Source organism: Panthera tigris, chromosome D4 (assembly GCF_018350195.1).
Source record: "Panthera tigris isolate Pti1 chromosome D4, P.tigris_Pti1_mat1.1, whole genome shotgun sequence".
NCBI lineage: Eukaryota > Metazoa > Chordata > Mammalia > Carnivora > Felidae > Panthera > Panthera tigris.
This window is the reverse complement of record NC_056672.1, coordinates 41834005-41853375: the sequence shown is the minus strand read 5'-3', so window position 1 is coordinate 41853375 and position 19371 is coordinate 41834005. Positions and strand designations below refer to the sequence as shown.

The window sequence follows — 19371 nt, the reverse complement described above, 5'->3', positions numbered from 1 at the left end:
TCTCACCAAAGCATGGGTAACAAAAAAAAAAGGTAGATAAATATCATCAAAATGTAAAACATTTATGCTTAAAAACACCATTAATAAAGGAAAAACAACACCATGAATTAAAGAAAATAGTTTCAAAATATACAGCCAAAAAAGAGACTTGTATCCAGAAGTATACACAAAAGAGATTTGTATGCAGAATATATATGCATTTCTTCAAAAACAGACAAATAGCCAATACCACATCCAAAGATGCTCAACATCATTAGCCATCAGGGAAATGCAAATGAAAAGCACAATGAGATATCACTTAACATCCACAGAAATGACTATAATCAAAAAGACAGGCAATAACAAGTATTGATGAGCACAAAAAGAAATCAGAACTCTCATACATCGCTGTTCACAATGTAAAGTGGTGCACCTGTTTTTGAAAACAGTCCTCAAAAACTTAAGTTCCTCAAAAACTTAAAAGCAGTTACAATATGACCCAGTATTCTCACTCTTTGGTATGTACCTAAGAGAAAGAAAAATACATGTATGTATACATGAAATCCTGTACACAAATAGTCATAGCAGCATTATTCAGAACACAAATGTCCATCTACTAATGGTAAAGAAATAAAATGTAGGATATCTATGTAATGGAATATTATTCAACAAAGAAAGGAATGTGGTACTGATAAACATGCTACAACATGGATAAACACTGAAAACATTCTAAGTAGAAGAACTCAGTCACAAAAGACACTGATTTCATTTATATGAAATTTTAGAACAGAAAATATATTGAGAAAGAAAGCAGCTTACTGGCTATCAAGGGTTGCAGAGAAAAGGGGGTAAATTCAGAGTGACTGCTAAAGGCTACAGGGTTTCTTTAAGAAACGATGAAAATGTTCTAAAAGTAATTGTGATAATAGTTGCACAACTCTGCACAAACTAAAAACTACTGCACTTGGACTGTGAACTTTAAATGGATTAAATGTGAATGATATGCCAATCAATATTTTAGAAAGGAAAGAAAGATTCAAAGTGTTCTTAATGTGCAATGTAATTATGCAACTTAGAAAAATCTAGAAAATGTACAAATTTTTAGAATAAGGTAATTTGAAAAAAAATCATTGAAAAGAAGGTTAAGATAAAATAAATCAGTAACAGTCTTGTCTTCCCGAAATAATCAGTTAAAATATAATTTAAAATATTACTTACCCTTATACAATTTGACAATATTAGTAGCTATTAATAAATTGAATAACAGTGGACAGTGCCATTTTAAGAATGTAACATCTTATTCCACATACATGAATGTTAGGGTCACAATTCTCCCAAGATTAATTCATAAATTAAGTGTGATTCCAATCTACTTCCTAACAGAATTTTTCAGTAAAACTAATAAAATCGTTCTTAAATATTATAAGACAGTGAAGAAGCACATACAGGGCTTGGGACTTACAAAAACAAGAATAAAGAAGAAGACTTCCCTGCCAAATAATGAGTCAAATTACAAAACCACAATATCTAAAACCATGAGAATAATAAGATTTCCAGAAACAAACCAATACACACATGGAAACTTTGAGATATGAGAGAGATTGAATCACAAATCAATTAACTATTAAATAAATGGTGTGAAACAACATATCCCAAAATAAATTCTAAGTAGATTACAGACTTTAGGGTAGGGAAAGGTTTAGCATCTAAGATTCCTAATGCAAAAACATTAGAGAATATAAAGAAGAAAATAATAAAATAGACTCTTCCAAATTCACAAACTTTTCAAAGTCCAATTCACCTTATTCAAGAATCATGGAACAGAAAGTATTTGTAAAATATATATACATATATATATTATATATAATATATATATATAATATATATATATAATAATAATATAATAAGACCAAACCTACAATTAAAAAAAAAAGTCACAGAACCAAAATTCACAGCCAATCACAGAATGAACTATTTAAGTGGAAAACAGTCATCAATGATTCGAAGAGTTATCATCAAATAATCATGTACCCATGAACTTAACACAAGGAAGTGCCACTTACCCTTATCACACTACCACACAGCTTAAAGGATGCAGGGAAGCAGAAACTGATATAAAAATTGAGAAAGAAAATGCACCAGAATTCAATTTTCTCAATGGCTCAGTCATTCCCTGATGGTACACTAATAGATTTAATGTGTTTTCTTAAATATGTGCAACAAATTGATACACACACTCAGAAATAGACATCCCTTCACCTCTAAAATAATCACACACACATATCCATACTTAGTATGCTTTAATAGTCATATATATGTATATATGTATGTGTGCTTATGTTATATATTCTTTTTATGTGTGCATACATAGAGGCACTATCATATTTACTAGTATGAAAATTTGTTATAGCCTTTTCAATAAAGTCTATGAGGAACCTGAAATTTGATGGGAAAAAAATTAACAAAAATATTCTCAAAACAAAGAGAAAGCCACAAAAAAGTACTATTTTGAAAAATACTGATGAAAAAAGATATCAGACTATTATGAAGATTGACTGTACCTTTCATCTTCTATGAAAATAAAATTTTACTATGAATAAGGCCCTTTTAAGTCAAAGGAAAGCATCATCTTTAAAACACACATGAGTATTTTTCAACTGTTTTATGCTTTTTTCACATTTTATTTTTTAAAAGACCTGGAAAATACATTCTTAAAACTCTATTGTAATGAATTCTAGCTATATTTATAAATTTAAGCTCTAGCTGAAAAATGTCAAACCTCATGATTCTAAATATGTTTTTCCAAAACAGGTTTTATTTCAAAATGCTATAGCCTTTATTTTTTAATGATTACATTTTAGATAACTATTTGAAGTCAGTTTCCTGCTTTGCAACATCAATTTTTAAAAAGCTGTGGGTCTTAAGTGAAGGAATATAAATTAATGCTGGTCCCCACTGGTGGATTTGAATATATAACTTGTTATTTAAAGAAAATCACATGTAATAAACTTCCTATAAGAAGCTGGATTCAAAATAACGGCATTATTCTTATTCCCTCCATTCTCATTGCCTACCTTTATTTTTGCATCAATGCTATATTTTTCTTTTCTCCAATGTGCTTCTTGCTTCCTCAGTTTCTCCAGGTCATTTAGCAGGTCAGCGCAGCGGGTACTTAATTTCTCATTTTCCTCCTCCAGAGTTTTTATAACCAGTCTGTTTTGCTCTTCCTTATTCTGTACACACTCCTTAGTGTCCTGTAGAACAGTACCACAAGGGCCGATAAACAAAACAAAACAAACAACAACAAAAAAAGGTGAGAACTAATCAGCAAATATAAACTGTGCAGTTTTACCCTCACAGCAGCTTCTTCTGTATTTGATGGCCAAGGTCACCTGTATACTTTTATTGGCCTCTTTTCATGCAGGTGGATGGGTCATATTTTTTCACTGGATGACAGCTTTGATGAGTACACATTTGCAAAGAGCCCATTAATTGATCAAGCTGCCTTTGATGCTGTCCCCAGCTATTTTTGAGACCCACACAGACATATCCTCCCAGACCTGGGTTTTATCAATTAATAATGCCAGTCCCATCAGAATCTAATTACAAGAAGCCACATATTCACACTCCTACTTTCTTAGCTCCATTTCCATCATTAACTATTTATCTGAAAGTTATAAAGCTTGGAGTCTTATCTTTAAAGCATCTTTCTCAGTTTTTGCATGTGAGAAAACTGTATGGTACAGCAGGGCCTAAGGCAATTTTTCCTCCAAGCTTGTCACTTTCTGTGCCACAAAGGCTGACAAAGCGGAAAGTAGGACTTCAAAGTAAGAGTACTGTAAAACTATGTAGAAGCCAACACACCTTAGCTTCCTGACTTTTATCTTTAAATTTCTTCTGCAAGTCGCTGAATTCTTTCCTTAAGAAAACGTTTTCTTCATCAACTGCAATCTTCCGTTTTACAAGGTCATTTATTTCCTTTTTTAGTCCTGTTTCTCTCTATGGAAAAAAAAATCACAATTATTGGTGAGTTGGTACTTCTAAGAAAAAATTATTTTATTTACAAAGTTTTCGATTTTGACTGGATAATATTAGGATTAACTAGCTTTCATAATAATGTCTACTTTCACAATTCTTATTTCTGGTGACATGCCCATCAATATTCAAGTAAACAGTGCAAGTATGGTATCTGTTTATTAGTTTAAGATGAAGGACACATACAAACTGGATACCAAATGTTAAGCCACAGTCAGAAAGTAAATTTTTGGGATTTAGATGCAAAACAGAAGGAAAACAAAATTTTATGAAACATTCCAATCAAAGAAAATGTGTATGTAACTAAGATAAGAATTACCCTCTTATTTGAGTATGATTTCGAAGAAAACATTTTTTAAAGAAACAGTTACAGATTTGTGAAGGCATAAATAATTTTCAAGACTGAAAAATGGCAAGTCTGTTTTCGTACCAAAGATATCTTGCTGTGTAGGAAAATAATTCAGAATATTCAAACTGCCATAATTTTTAACTGAATGTCCTTTTTACCTGCCAGAGATACCTAAATAACACGTAATCACAGGATGTGTCCATGACTCAATTCTTAATTTCCCTCTTACTTCTACAGTTTTCCTCTCAGAAAATTTACCCACTCTTGGCTTTTTGTCTCATCTCTGTCTGAGAGAATAATCTACAATGCAGCTTTGACTCTCTCCCAATCACTAATGCCATATTTGCAACTTTTTATATAATACCTCCACTTGGATTATCTGCTGGAACCTTAAACTAACATGGTAAAACTGAAATCCATATCCTTATACTATCTCTTTCTATACTTCTTCAACCTTCGTCAAGCCAACTTTTGTTCATTTTTTTCAACTAACATTTATTAAGCATCCATTACATGCTTATACACTTTTTGAAAACCTCCAGGTCATTCTTAACAGTACCTTTTCCCAAAGCCCCATCTGCCTATCAACCAAGAAGACACATCAAGATACAACATGCTGTTCTGTTATTAACTGGTATGCTCACCAGAAACCCCTGACCTTCATTCCATCTCTTATCTATCACTGATGCTCATCTGATCCTTAAATAACAATTTATTTTGTACTCCCATATTTTCTCCTTATTAAATATGCTCCAAATGACATGAGGATGAACTGAAACTTAGGATGAGGTTCAGGGATAGGATGAAAAATGGGGTAAGTCTTAGGAATGAAGTGAGGGTATGTACTATATTCCAATTTTTTAAGCTGTAATGTTAACTGTTGATTTTACTTCAAATTAAAAATATTTTAAATACTGGATACATACAAAAATAATCTGTGATAAATATATACAAAGGTATTAAGAGCAGAGTAAAAAGAGCAGCCTTGTATCCACAACCACTCAATTAAGACACACAACTCTACCATTGCCTTTGAAGTCCTCTGTAGGTCCCCTGATCCTCTGACATTTCTATAGCCTTCAGGGCAAAGCACTGTCTTACAATTTTAGTTTTATCCTTGTCTGACCTTTCTTTATAGTTTGGAGACATAAATATCCCTTTTTGATATATTATACAGTTTACCTTACTTTTGAACTTTATACAAATTAAATCATACTACACATATTCTGTGATTTGCTATTTTTTGCTCAACATATGTTCCCAAATTCATCCATATTGATAGGTGTAGCTGCAATTCAATTACCTTGGTGTATAGTATTATTCTATTATATAAATATACTATAATATATTTATCTATCTCTTGTCAGTGTATATTTCAGCTGCTTCCCATTTTGGGAAAAGGGGTATACAAACAATGCTGCTATAAACACTCTTAAACATGTCTCCTGATACAGATGAGCAAGAATTTCTCCCAAGCAGTATTTTTCAAACTACAGATTGCAATCGAGTAATGGGTCATTAAATCAATTTAGTCATCACAATCAGCATTTTTAAAAACTGGAATAGAATACAATAGAAAATATCAAAAACGTAAGCATAAATTCTTAGCAAAAAAACTATGCCAAAGGAATAGAATTATGAAAGAAGCAGACACATTAAATTGCTCTTAAATTTTTTGTTTTTGATTTGTTTTATTTAAATATTATGAAATTCATATTTGATACATACTTTATTATATTTTACCTTTATTACACATAGTAAGAACTATTATTATATGAAATTTTTATTTCATTGTGGGTGCACTGGGGTCATTAGGGAAAATGTATTTTTTTCAGTGTAGGGGTCATATTAATAAAAGTTTGAAAAACATTGCTTAAGAATATATTTGGGGGTAAAACTGCTAAGTCATAGGCTACAAGCACTTCAAGTGTTCTCTCAGTTCCACATCTACACCAACACTTGACTCTGAGGCATGGTATTTTTTATAAATCCAGTAGGTATACACGGCTCCTCAACATAGTTTTAATTTTTGTTTCCCATTTGAATTGTTAGGGCATATCAAGGTGTGCCTGACATCAATCAAACAGCTTAAAAATAGATGCATAAATGTGGTCCATCCACAACTCATAGCCCATTTTTCTATTCTCATCTAAATGTTACCTCCTTCAAGATTCAATTTCCACCTCTCTCCATGAAGGCTTCCCCAAATGTTACAGTAATTTCTGCCTTTTCTAGATTTCTGTCTTGCCCATATTATTAATTTGACACATTACACACTATCTATGTACTCATAATGTTTTCCAAAACAGATTAGTAAATGTTTATGAATGACATTGACATAGAATGAAAAATTCAATCATGTGAACACTAAGACTGTTTACAGGCTATCTAGAGACCTCTCCTTTGAAAAGAGAACTGACAAAACTTGAGCATCTTCATCTATTCTGGAAATTATTTAGACTTTAGGAAGGAAAGAACACTGAAGCAAATGATTTAAGTTTTAGAAGGGTTTGTCCATTCATGTCAGCTAACCTTAACAGGAACTGACAACTTAAACACCACCAGCAAGCCCTTTCATAACAATTATTTAATAATTTGAATTCTGGCATTTGAGTGAATTTAACAATCAACAAGGACAAATATAGACTTAATTTTTAAATAAAGAAGTATAATGCAGTGAGAAATTAGTTAACCCAAACTATCAATATTCTTATAGTTTGATAAATCTGATATTATGTTAAATAATCATGAAAGTAATAATTAAGACAAAGATGCACTCCCAATGAAAGACAACCGATAAATCAAACCTTTCTAGAACTATGAAATTTTGTATAACGCAAAATATTTTCCTAATAAAATATGCTCTTCGAGATCTACTTTAAATAATGAAATCACAGGTATATACACCTACAGTTCATTTTAAAATTTAGCTTAATGAAACTTTTCAACAAACTTCTCTGGATAGAGTACATTTTGAATGGTATGGCTTGAGTTAATATTAAACTAGCAAATAGAACGCTGAGGAACCATAAACCATAAAGGGTGACAAGAGAAAATATGTCTGGAACAAATAATTTATTATGGATAAGACATGAAATGAATAATTCACATCATGGTCAAGAGAAGTCTATGGAGTAAGATGAGGATGATAAAGAGTATGACGCAGAAAAAAGGGGAAAGGAGGGGCAGCAGCATAAGACCTAAAATTCTATCGAGCAATACTTCAGCATAGTTAATGTATTATTTATATGACCTACTTTCAAGCAGGCATGAAAGTTTTAATAAAAAACATAAGTTATGAAGCCATAACAACTAAAACAACGGTAAAGTGAGAAAAAGGAAAAGGTAAGAGATCTAACTGTAACTGAGAACCAAAACTTATTTCTGAGCTTCCTATAAGGTAAAAGAAAAAAAAAAGGGTGCGGGCAGGGATATAACGTTAAAGAACAATCATCATCTAATCAAATACAATATACTAGGCTGTTAGCAGAGTTATCTAATGTAATACTAGAAGGGGAATTTATTACATGATTTATTTTATAACTATTTGTGACAAAGCTAAGGCAGTATCTTATCAAAAAAGTTACAGGCAATGTTTTACACTACCATCAATAAAATATAAGTTATAATATTAGATTGCACTCTTATGAAAGTTTTTTCTGCAACCAGCTAAAAAATTGTGTGTGTGAGTATGTGTGTGTGTGCGCGGCATGCACACAACTTCCTAGAAATTTGACTGGATACCTAAGTAAGACTTAAATAAGCTATAGGAATTGTTATTTTTTTTTAAGTTTATTTATTTATTTTGAGAGAGAGAGAGAGAGAGAGAATGCACATGTGCTCTGCAAGGAGCAGAGGGGGAAAGAGAATTACAAACAGGTTCCATGCTGTCAGCACAGAGCCTGATGCAGGGCTTGAACTCATAAACTGTGAGATCATGACCTAAGCCAAAATCAAGAGTCAGACTCTTATCTGACTGAGCCACCCAAGTACCCCCGGAATCGTCATCCTTAAGTGTTAACCCTATTCCACAGGCTATAAGTCTTAAAAATTAAGAGCTACTTAATAAAAACACAATGGAGAAACTTCCAAGTTCCACTCAAGCATGTTAGGCACTTGGAAGTCATCTCTCCTGATTACACAACATGGAAAAAGTTGAACTAATTAAAACTCAAAAACTCTTTTTGGATCTACCAGAGAATTGGGGACATAGAGCAAACTGCTGTTCCAAAAACTAGAGAAACAGATAGATATATAAAGAGAATGGCAATATACCAGAGCAGGAGCCCAGGAGCAGTAAAATCCATGGAAACCACTACCAGGGTAGAAATATCTAATCTGTAATTAACAGATTGCTGGAGGATCAAAGTAGACAAGTTTTAACAGTTAAAAAGCCCCAAAAAGCCCAATTTTAGGTGACTTTCACCAGAGCCAAATCAACCTGGCTAAAGGGAAATACCTAACTCCAACACCCTCTAGCCTTCCTATTAATCCAAGGGAGGGGGGAGAAACAGAAGCACTTGTGAAGGTCACATTGTAGGGACACAAGCTCACTAAAAGATTGAAACCTAATCAGAGTATAGAATACTTCATCTCCCCCTGACACTGGACTACCATACCAATAGGGCTTCTGTATAACAAGGGAACACAATGGAAAAAAAACTGTGCATCTCAGACAGTACTTAAGAAGCTTGTAGAAAAACCCAAAAAAAGGACAACAAAACAAAGTTTAGCCTCTGGAACATACAACTACAGCAAACGGTAAACACAGCCTAAGCCCTAGCCAGATAAACAGAAAACCTCACAGTAAAGGCCTATCCACCTCACTACTTTTTACCCATTTAGTTAATTTTAAGTGTCAACTTGCATATGCCATAGTACCCATGGTATCTAGTTTTTTTTAAATTTCTTTTTAATGTTTATTTTTATTTTTGAGAAAGAGAGAGAGAGACAGACAGAGTGCAAGCAGGGGAGGGTTAGAGGGGGAGACACAGAATTGGAAGCAGGTTCCAGGCTCTTGGCTGTCAGCACAGAGCCCAACACAGGGTTCGAACCCATGAACTGTGAGATCCTGACCTGAGCTGAAGTCAAAAGCCCAATCAACTGAGCCACCCAGGCTCCCCATGGTATCAAGTTTTTGATAAAACACAAGTCTAGATGTTGCTGTGAACATATTTTTCAGGTATGATTAATATTTAAATCAGTGACTTTGAGTTAAGCAGATAACCTCTCCATAATGTGCCTGGGCTTCATCCAGTCAACTGAAGATGATAAAACAAAGGGCTATAGTCTTCTGAGGAAGAAGGAATTCTGCCTCCAGAATGCTTTCTGATTGAGTTGCAAAATCAACTCTTCCTGGGCCTCCACCCTGCCAGCCAGTCTTGCATAAATCAGACTTGCCAGCCCCAAACTGCATGAGCCAATGCCTTCAAATCAATCTCTCTTTCTAGAAAGACAGATATAGGTAGATACATACACATATGCATATACCTCTATCACTTCTGCTTCTCTGAAGAACCCTGACTAATACAGAGTTTGGCCCCATTTAGGACTTCAGTCTTAAAATTACAAAGACATGGATACTGTCAGCAACCTGAATGAGCTTAGAAGCAGATTTTTCCCAAATCAAGCCTCCAGATAAGAGCAAGCCGAAAGGAAACCCTGAGTACAACCATGAGATACTGAACAGACAATCTAGCTATGTCCAGACTTCTTTTTTTTTTTTTTTGCTTTTAAACTGAGAACATTTTATTTTTTTAGCCTGATGCTTTTATTTATTTTTTGTTTTTTATATTAAATATAATTTATGTCAAATTGGTTTCCATATAACACCCAGTGCTCATCCCAACAGGTGCCCTCCTCAATGCCCATCACCCACTTTCCCTTCTCTCCGCCCCCCCCCCCCCCCCATCAACCGTCAGTTTGTTCTCAGTATTTAAGAGTCTTATGGTTTGCCTCCCTCCCTCTCTGCAACTTTTTCCCCCCTTCCCCTCCCCCTGGTCATCTGTTAAGTTTCTCAGGATGCACATATGAGTGAAAACATATGGTATCTTTCTCTGCCTGACTGATTTCACTTAGCGTAATACCCTCCAGTTCCATCCACGTTGCTACAAATGGCCAGATTTCATTCTTTCTCATTGCCAAGCAGTATTCCATTGTATATATAAATCACATCTTCTTTATCCATTTGTCAGTTGATGGACATTTAGGCTCTTTCCATACTTTGGCTATTCTTGAAAGTGCTGCTATAAACATTGGGGTACAAGTGCCCCTATGCATCAGCACTCCTGTATTCCTTGGGTAAATTCCTAGCAGTGCTATGGCTGGGTCATAGGGTAGATCTATTTTTTAATTGTTTGAGGAACCTCCACACTGTTTTCCAGTGTGGCTGCACCAGTTTGCATTCCCACCAACAGTGCAAGAGGGTTCCCGTTTCTCCACATCCTCGCCAGCATCTATAGTCTCCTGATTTGTTCATTTTAGCCACTTTTCCTGGCACAAGGTGGTATCTCAGTGTGGTTTTGATTTGTATTTCCCTGATGAGGAGTGACGGTGAACATCTTTTCATGTGTCTGCTGGCCATCTGGATGTCTTCTTTAGAGAAGTGTCTATTCATGTCTTCTGCCCATTTCTTCACTGGATTATTTGTTTTTCAGGTGTGGAGTTTGGTGAGTTCTTTATAGATTTTGGATACTAGCCCTTTGTCTGATATGTCATTTGCAAATATCTTTTCCCATTCCGTCAGTTGCCTTTTCGTTTTGCTGATTGTTTCCTTTGCAGTGTCGAACCTTTTTATCTTGATGAGGTCCCAATAGTTCATTTTTGCTTTTTAATTCTCTTGACTTTGGGGATGTGTTAAGTAAGAAATTGCTGCGACTGAGGTCAGAGAGGTTTTTTCCTGCTTTCTCCTCTAGGGTTTTGATGGTTTCCTGTCTCACATTCAGGTCCTTCATCCATTTTGAGTTTATTTTTGTGAATGGTGTAAGAAAGTGGTCTAGTTTCATTCTTCTGTATGTTGCTGTCCAGTTCTCCCAGCACTATTTGTTAAAGAGACTGTCTTTTTTCCATTGGATATTCTTTCCTGCTTTGTCAAAGACTAGTTGGCCATACTTTTGTGGGTCCAATTCTGGGGTCTCTATTCTATGCCATTGGTCTATGTGTCTGTTTTTGTGTCTGTAATCATACTGTCTTGATGATTACAGCTTTGTAGTAGAGGCTAAAGTCTGGGATTGTGATACCTCCCACTTTGGTCTTCTTCTTCAAAATTACTTTGGCTATTCTGGGTCTTTTGTGGTTCCATACAAATTTTAGGATTGCTTGTTCTAGCTTTGAGAGGAATGCTGGTGCAATTTTGATTGGGATTGCATTGAATGTGTAGATAGCTTTGGGTAGTATTGACATTTTAATAACATTTATTCTTCCAATCCATGAGCATGGAATGTTTTTCCATTTCTTTATATCTTCTTCAATTTCCTTCATAAGCTTTCTATAGTTTTCAACATACAGGTCTTTTACTCTCTGCAAGTTCACTTTAAAATTCAGGGAAAAAAAACATGTGAATAAATAAAAATATACAAATTTTCTTATCTTACAGTGTGCAGTTGAGGTGTATTATATAGATTTTTCAGAATATGTTAGAATTAAGAAGTATATCATTAAATATAAAGTAATAAACTTAGTCATGAAAAGAACTGATATAGACTCTAAACCTCCCAAACTATCAACACAAAAATGCATGCACACACATACCCACAAACATACACAAATGAAAAATACAGCAAATGTAAAAAGCTAAGAAAACATTAAAAACAGAAAGCATAAGTTTAGTCATAGAACAAAGACCAAATAAGTATGTTATATCAAGAAATGCAGATGGGATAAACCTACCTTGAAAAAAGTAAAGATGTGGGTACCTGGGTGGCTCAGTTGATTAAGTGTCTGACTCTTGATTTTGGCTTGGGTCATAATCTCACGGTTTGCAATATTGAGCCCCATGTCAGGCTCCATGCTGACAGCACAGAGCCTGCTTGGGATTCTCTCTCTCTCTCTCTCTCTCTCTCTCTGTCTGTCTCTGTCTCTGTCTCTGTCTCTGTCTCTCTCCCGTGCATGGGTGCATGGACTCTTTCTCCCCCCATCTTGCTCAAAGATAAATAAATAAACTTAAAAAAAAAAAAAGGTAAAGATGTATATAGATTGAGTCAAAACTCACTTCCAGGGAATATGGTAATATAGGAGAATCCTATGCTCACCTTGTCCCACAAATACAATTAGATAACATCCATATCAATGTAAATAACCCAGAAAATAACCTGAAGATTGGCAGAACAGACTTTCCACAGCTAAATTCAGAGCAGAGGTTACATTTAAGAAGGTAGGAAGGGCAGAGATGTGGTTGGGAGCTAAAAGGACCAAGAGGGCTGTAAGTGGGAGGGACAGACTCTGCAGTATTAGAGAGACCAAACAAACAGAACCTCATACCAGGTGCAGGGAACCTACACGGGGAACACAATCCCTATAACATTTGGCTTCAAAAAACAGAGGGGCATAATTTCATGAGTTCTTACAATCAGTGGGGCTTAACACCTGGAACTTTAAAAACCATCAGGCTTGGCTCTAGGAGAGCCAAGAGGGCAAGAGGAAACTGATTCCCCACCTTAGAGATAGCACAACAAAGAGGCCCGCAGAGATACAGCCCAGAAGCAGCATTTGAAAAATGTCTAGGGTATTTGGGAAAAGATTTCTTTACTAATCTCAGAGGCTGTGCTGGAGGGGCAGAGATCTTTGGGAGACTTCTCCAGGAACAAAGGAGTTAGCTGGTGCCATTTCTCTCTCCACCAGCCTAGAGATACAGAAACCTGCTGGAATCAGTGTTGCCCCAAAACTCTCCACCTAGATTGCTAACAGCACATATCTCCCTCCCTACTCACCCCCCAACCATGATTTTATGGATCTACACCCTCCAACCTTGGCAGGCATTCTGGGCAGCTGTGGGTCCCCTCCTCCAATGGACAGGTTTGGACCTTGCTGGCACTCTGTGTGCCCTGCCCCCACATTCTCCTATGGACTCAACCCCTCTAATCCTACAGCCATTTTCTAAAGCAGCTCCAGGTCCCCTTGCACAGCAGACCTGTACAAACCTTGCTAACACTGTGCTCCCTGCCCCCTTGTTCTCCTGCAGACCTGTCCCTTCCAATACATCCTTAGCAGGAGCCTATCAAAAGCAGTACCACAAGCCTAGCAATGTGTCAGTAGACTGAATAGGAGCCAGTACCACTCCAAAGTTACTACTGTTCCAAGGAGAGGGGAAGAACCACACACACCAGGGGCTGGAGCCCCAGCAGTGGATTGGGAGAAGATAATCTGGTTTGACTGCAGGTCCTCAGCAGTGAAAGCTTCTCAGGGAACAATATAGGGAAAGCAATCTGAGTTCAGTGCTACTACATCTCTGGCAAATGCCTAGTCTGACTCAACTCAAGCCCAAGGTGGCCCCAAGACTGGCTCAACAACAACACAGGGACCAAATCCTGCCAACAACAGGCAAAGAGAACCACGGCAGACAACTGGACTGAAAGGCAAAAGAGGCTCAGCCACAACAATAGGACACAAGCACCACACCTAAGAGACTCCTTTGAAGAGCCAGGTTCTTGTGACCAGGGGACAATGCACTGCAGGGCTCTACGAGACTTCTTTATAAGGCCACTACTTCAAGAGCAAGAAATGTAGCTGACTTTCTTAATACATACAAACAGACACAGAGAGATAGACAAAATGAGGAGACAGAGGAATATGTCCCAGATAAAATAATAGGACAAAATCACAGCAAGAAACCTAAATGAAATGGAGATGAGTGATATGCCTGATAGAGAATTTAAAGTAATGATCATAAAGATACTCAATGGACTTGAAAAAAGAGTGGGAGTGGAGGACCTCAGTGAGACCCTTAAGAAAGAGACAACCAACATAAAAAAGAACCAAACAGAGAAGAAGAACTCAATAACTAAAATTAAAAATACACTAGATGGTATAAACAGGAGACTAGAGGAAGAAGATAAACAAATCAGAGATCTGGAGGAAAGAGTAATGGATAGTAATGAAGCTGAACAGTAGAAAGAGCAAAAAATAATAATACAATGCTGAGGAAACTCAGCAACTCCATCAAGTGCAATAACACTCCTATTATAGGGATCCTAGAAGAAGAGAGAAAAAAGGGGACAGAATTTTTATTTGAAGAAATAACAGCTCAAAGCTGCCCAAATCTGGGGAAGGAAACAGAGATCCAGACCCATGAGGCACAGAGAGCCCCCAACAAAATCAACTCAACGAGGTCCACACAATGACATGTAATAATAAAAATGGCAAAAAGTAATTATATAGAGAATTTTAAAAGCAGCAAGTGAAAACAGTTAATACAAGGGAAACCCCATAAGGCTATCAGCTGATTTTAGCAGAAACTTTCCAGGTCAGAAGGGAGTGGCATGATATATTCAAAGTGCTGAAAGAAAAAAACCTGCAGCCATAAATATTCTATCTAGAAATCTATCATTCAGAACAGAAGGAGAGACCAAGAGCTTCCCAGACAAAAAATGTTAAAAGAATTCATCACCACGAAACCAGCCTGTAAGAAATGTTAAAGGGGACTCAGTGAATGGTAAGGAAAGGCCATAGCTAGGAGTAAGAAAAGTAGGATGCACAAAAGCAATAAAAATGAGTACATCTGTAAAATTCAGTCAAGGGATTCACAAAATAAAAGGATGTGAAGTATGACACAATGTACCTAAAATTTGGCAGGAGAGAGAAGAAACAAATGAGTTCAAACATAAGTGACAATCAATATAATATAAACTACTATATGCACAAAATGTTATATACCTAATGGTATTAGGTATGTAACCTAAGGGTAACCACAAATCAAACACCATAACAGATATGAAAAAAATGCAGAGAAAGGAATCCAAGTATATCACCAAAGAAAGCCAGCAAATTGTGAGAGAAAGAGCAAGAGAAGAATAGAAAAGAACTACAAAACAACCATAAAGCAAGTAACAAAATAGCAATAAGTACATACCTATCAACAATTACTTTGAATGTAAATTAACTAAACACTCTAATCAAAAGACAAAGGATGACAGACTGGATAAAAAAGCAAGACCCACCCATAGGCTGCCGATAGGAGACTCATTTCAGAACTGAAGACACATGTAGATTGAAAGTAAAGACATGGAAAAACATGTATCATGTAAATGGAATTGAAAAGAAAGTTGGGTAGCAATACTTGAACAAAATAGACTTTAAAACAAAGAATGTAGTAAGAGACAAACAAGAACACTATATAATCATAAAGGACACAACCCAACAAGAATATATAACATTTGTAAATATTTATGCACACAACATGGAATCAGCCAAACACATAAAGCTGCTAATAACAACAAACATAAAGGAAATAATCAATAGTAATACAATAATAATAGGGGACTTTAGCACCCCACTTACATCGATGGATAGATCATCCAAACAGAAAATCAACCAGATGGATCTAACATACATTCAAAACATTCCAGCCTAAAACAACACAATACACACCATTTTCAAATGCACATGGGACGTTCTCCAGAACAGATCACATATTAGGCCGCAAATCAAGTCTCAACAAATTCAAAGAATCGAAGTCATACCATGCATCTTTTCTGACGACAATGCTATGAAACAAGAAAAGAACCTTAAGAAAAAAATCTGGAAAGGGGTGTCTTCATGGATCAGTTGGTTAACCATTCAACTTTGGTTCAGGTCATGATGTCAAGGTTTGTGAGTTCGAGCCCTGCGTCTTGCTCTGTGCTGACAGCTCAAAGCCTGGAGCCTGCTTCAGATTCTATGTCTCCCTCTCTCTCTGCCCCTACGCCAATCACATTGTGTCTCTCTCTCTCTAAAATAAATAAACATTAAAAAAAAGAAAAAACCTGGAAACAACATAAGTACATGAAAGTTACATAACACGCTACTAAACAGTGAATGGGTCAACCAAGAATTCAAAGAGGAAATCAAAAACTACATGATGATAAATGAAAATGAAAACATAACCATCCAAAATCTTTGGGATGTAGCAAAAGCAGTTGTAAGAGGGAAGTTCATAAGAATATAGGCTTCCATCAAGAAGCAAGAAAAATTTCAATTACAACCTAACCTTAAACCTATAGAAGCAAGAAAAAGAAGAACAAACCCCAAAACTAGTAGAAGGGAAGAAATAATAAAGATTAGGGCAGAAATATAGAAAATAAAAACTAAAAAAAGCAATAATAATAAAATAGATCAATGAAACCCGAAGTTGTTTCTTTGAAAAGATCAATAAAATTGATAAACCTTTAGCCAGACTCATCAAAAAAAATTTTTAAGAGAGAGGACTAATAAAATCATAAATGAAAGAGGAGGAATAACAACCAACACCACAGCAATACAAAGGATTTTAAGAGAATGCCATGAAAAATTATATGCCAAGAAATTGGAAATACATTCTAGAATAAATACATTCTTAGAAACATATAACTTCCTAAAACTGACTCAGGAAGAAATAGAAAATAGACCAATTAGCTGCAAGGAAATTGAATCAGAAAACTCACAACAAACGAAAGTCCAGAACCAGAGAGCTTCACAAGTGAATTCTACCAAACATTTAAAGAAGAATTAGTATCTATTCTTCTCAAACTAGTCCAAAAATAGAAGAGGGATGAAGTCTTCCAAATTCATTCTAGGAGGACAGCATTACCATCATACTAAAACCATACAGACACTACAAAAAGAACTACAGGCCAATATCTCTGATGAACACAGATGCAAAAATCTGCAACAAAATATTAGCAAACGAATCCAACAATACATTTAAACAATAATTTACCATGATCAAGTGGGATTTATTCCAGGGATACAAGGGTGGCTCAATATTCACAAGTCAGTAAACATCATATTGACAAGAGAAAGAATCAAAACCATATGGTCATTTCAAAAGATGCAGAAAAAGCATTTGACAAAGTACAACATCCATTCAGAATAAACACCCTCAACAAGTAGGTTTAGAGTGAACATACCTCAACATATTAAAGGCTACATATGAAAATCCACAGCTAAACATCATATTCAGTGGTGAAAAACTAAGACCTTTTCCTCGAAGATCAGGAACAAGACAAGGATGTCTACTCTCACCACTTAATTCAACATAGTAATGGAAGTCCTAGCCACACTAATCAGACAACAAAAAAAGAAGTAAACGCCATCCAACTTGGTAAGGAAGGAGTAAAACTTTCATTATTTGCAGATGACATGAAACTAATAAAAGTCTGAATGACTCCACTAAAAAATTACTAGAACTGATAAATGAATTCAGTAAGGTTGCAGGATACAAAATCAATATACAAAATCTTTTGCATTTCTATATACTAATAACGAAGAAGCAGAAAGGGAAATTAAGAAAACAATCCCATTTACAATTGCACCCAAAATAAGATACCTAGGAATACACTTAACCAAAGAGGTGAATGACTGGTACTCCAAAAACTATAAAACACTGATGAAAGACAATACAGTGAAATGGAAAGACATTCCATACTCATGGACGAGAGAACATTTATTGTTAAAATATCTATACTACCCAAATTAATCTATAGATTAAATGCAATCTCTATCAAAATACCAAGAGCATTTTAACAGAACTAGAACAAACAATCCTAAAATTTGTATGTAACCACAAAAGACTTGAAGAGCCACAGTAATCTTGAAAAAGAAAAACAAAACTGGAGGTATCACAACTCCAGACTTCAAGTTATATTACAAAGCTGTAGTAATCAAAACAGTATGGTACCGGCACTAAATAAACACATAGATCAAAGTAACAGAAAAGAAAGACCAGAAATAAATCCACAGTTACATGGTCAATTGCAAGAATATACAATGGAAAAAGACAGTCTCTTCAACAAATGGTGTTGGAAAAACTGCACAGCTACATGCAAAAGAATGAAACTGGACCACTTTCTTACAACATACACAAAAATAACCTCAGAACGGATTAAGGATCTAAATGTGAGACCTGAAACCATAAAAATCCTAGATGACAACATAGGCAGCAATTTCTCTGACGTCAGCCATAGCAACATTTTTCTAGATATGTCTTCTTAGGCAAGGGAAACAAAAGCAAAAATAAACTATTGGGACTGCATCAAAATAAAAAGCTTTGCACAGCAAAGGAAACCATCAACAAAACTAAAGGAATCTACTGAATGGAAGAAGATATTTGCAAATAACATATCTGATAGAGGGTTAGTATTCAAAACCTATAAAAAACATAATGCAAACACACACACACACACACAAATCCAATTAAAAATGGGTAGAAGACATAAAGAAACAGACATTTGTCTGAAGAAAATATACAGATGGCCAACAGACACATGGAAGATATTCAACATCACTGACCATCAGGAAAATCAAAATCAAAATCACAATGAGACATCACTTCAAACCTGTCATAATGGCTAATATCAACAAAACAAAAAATAACAAGTGCAGATGAGGATGATAAGAAAAGGGACCCCTCATGCACTGTTAGGAATAGAACTCAGTGCAGCCACTGTGGAAAGCAGTATGCAGATTCCTTAAAAAGTTAAAAATAAAAATACCATATGATCCAGTAATTTCACTACCAGATATTTACCCCCCAAAATGAAACACTATTTTGAAAAGATAAATGAACCCCTATGTTTATTGCACCATTATTTACAATAAGAAAAATATTAAAGCAATCTAAGTGTCCATGGAGAGATAAATGGATAAAAAGATGTGATATATATACAGTGGAATATTACTCAGCAATAAAAAAGAATAAGACCTTGCCATTTGTGACATGGATGGACCTGGAGGTTATTATGCTAAATAAAATAAGTCATACAGAAAAAGACAAATACCATATCATTTCACTTACATATGGAAGCTAAGAAAACAAAATAAATGAACAAACAAAAAAA

General features: G+C 35.3%; 1 protein-coding gene across 2 annotated transcripts in view; it reads right to left on the bottom strand.

The window, feature by feature from the left end:
• CNTLN (centlein) overlaps window positions 1-19371 on the bottom strand; it is a 307277-nt gene that overhangs the window by 206309 nt on the left and 81597 nt on the right. For both annotated transcript variants that reach the window (XM_007098529.3, XM_042964431.1), the window contains exons 4-5: window positions 3844-3978; window positions 3054-3233 (exon numbers count right to left, since the gene is read on the bottom strand). In XM_007098529.3, the coding sequence (XP_007098591.2) occupies window positions 3054-3233; window positions 3844-3978 (315 nt within the window). The remainder of the gene's footprint in view (window positions 1-3053; window positions 3234-3843; window positions 3979-19371) is intronic.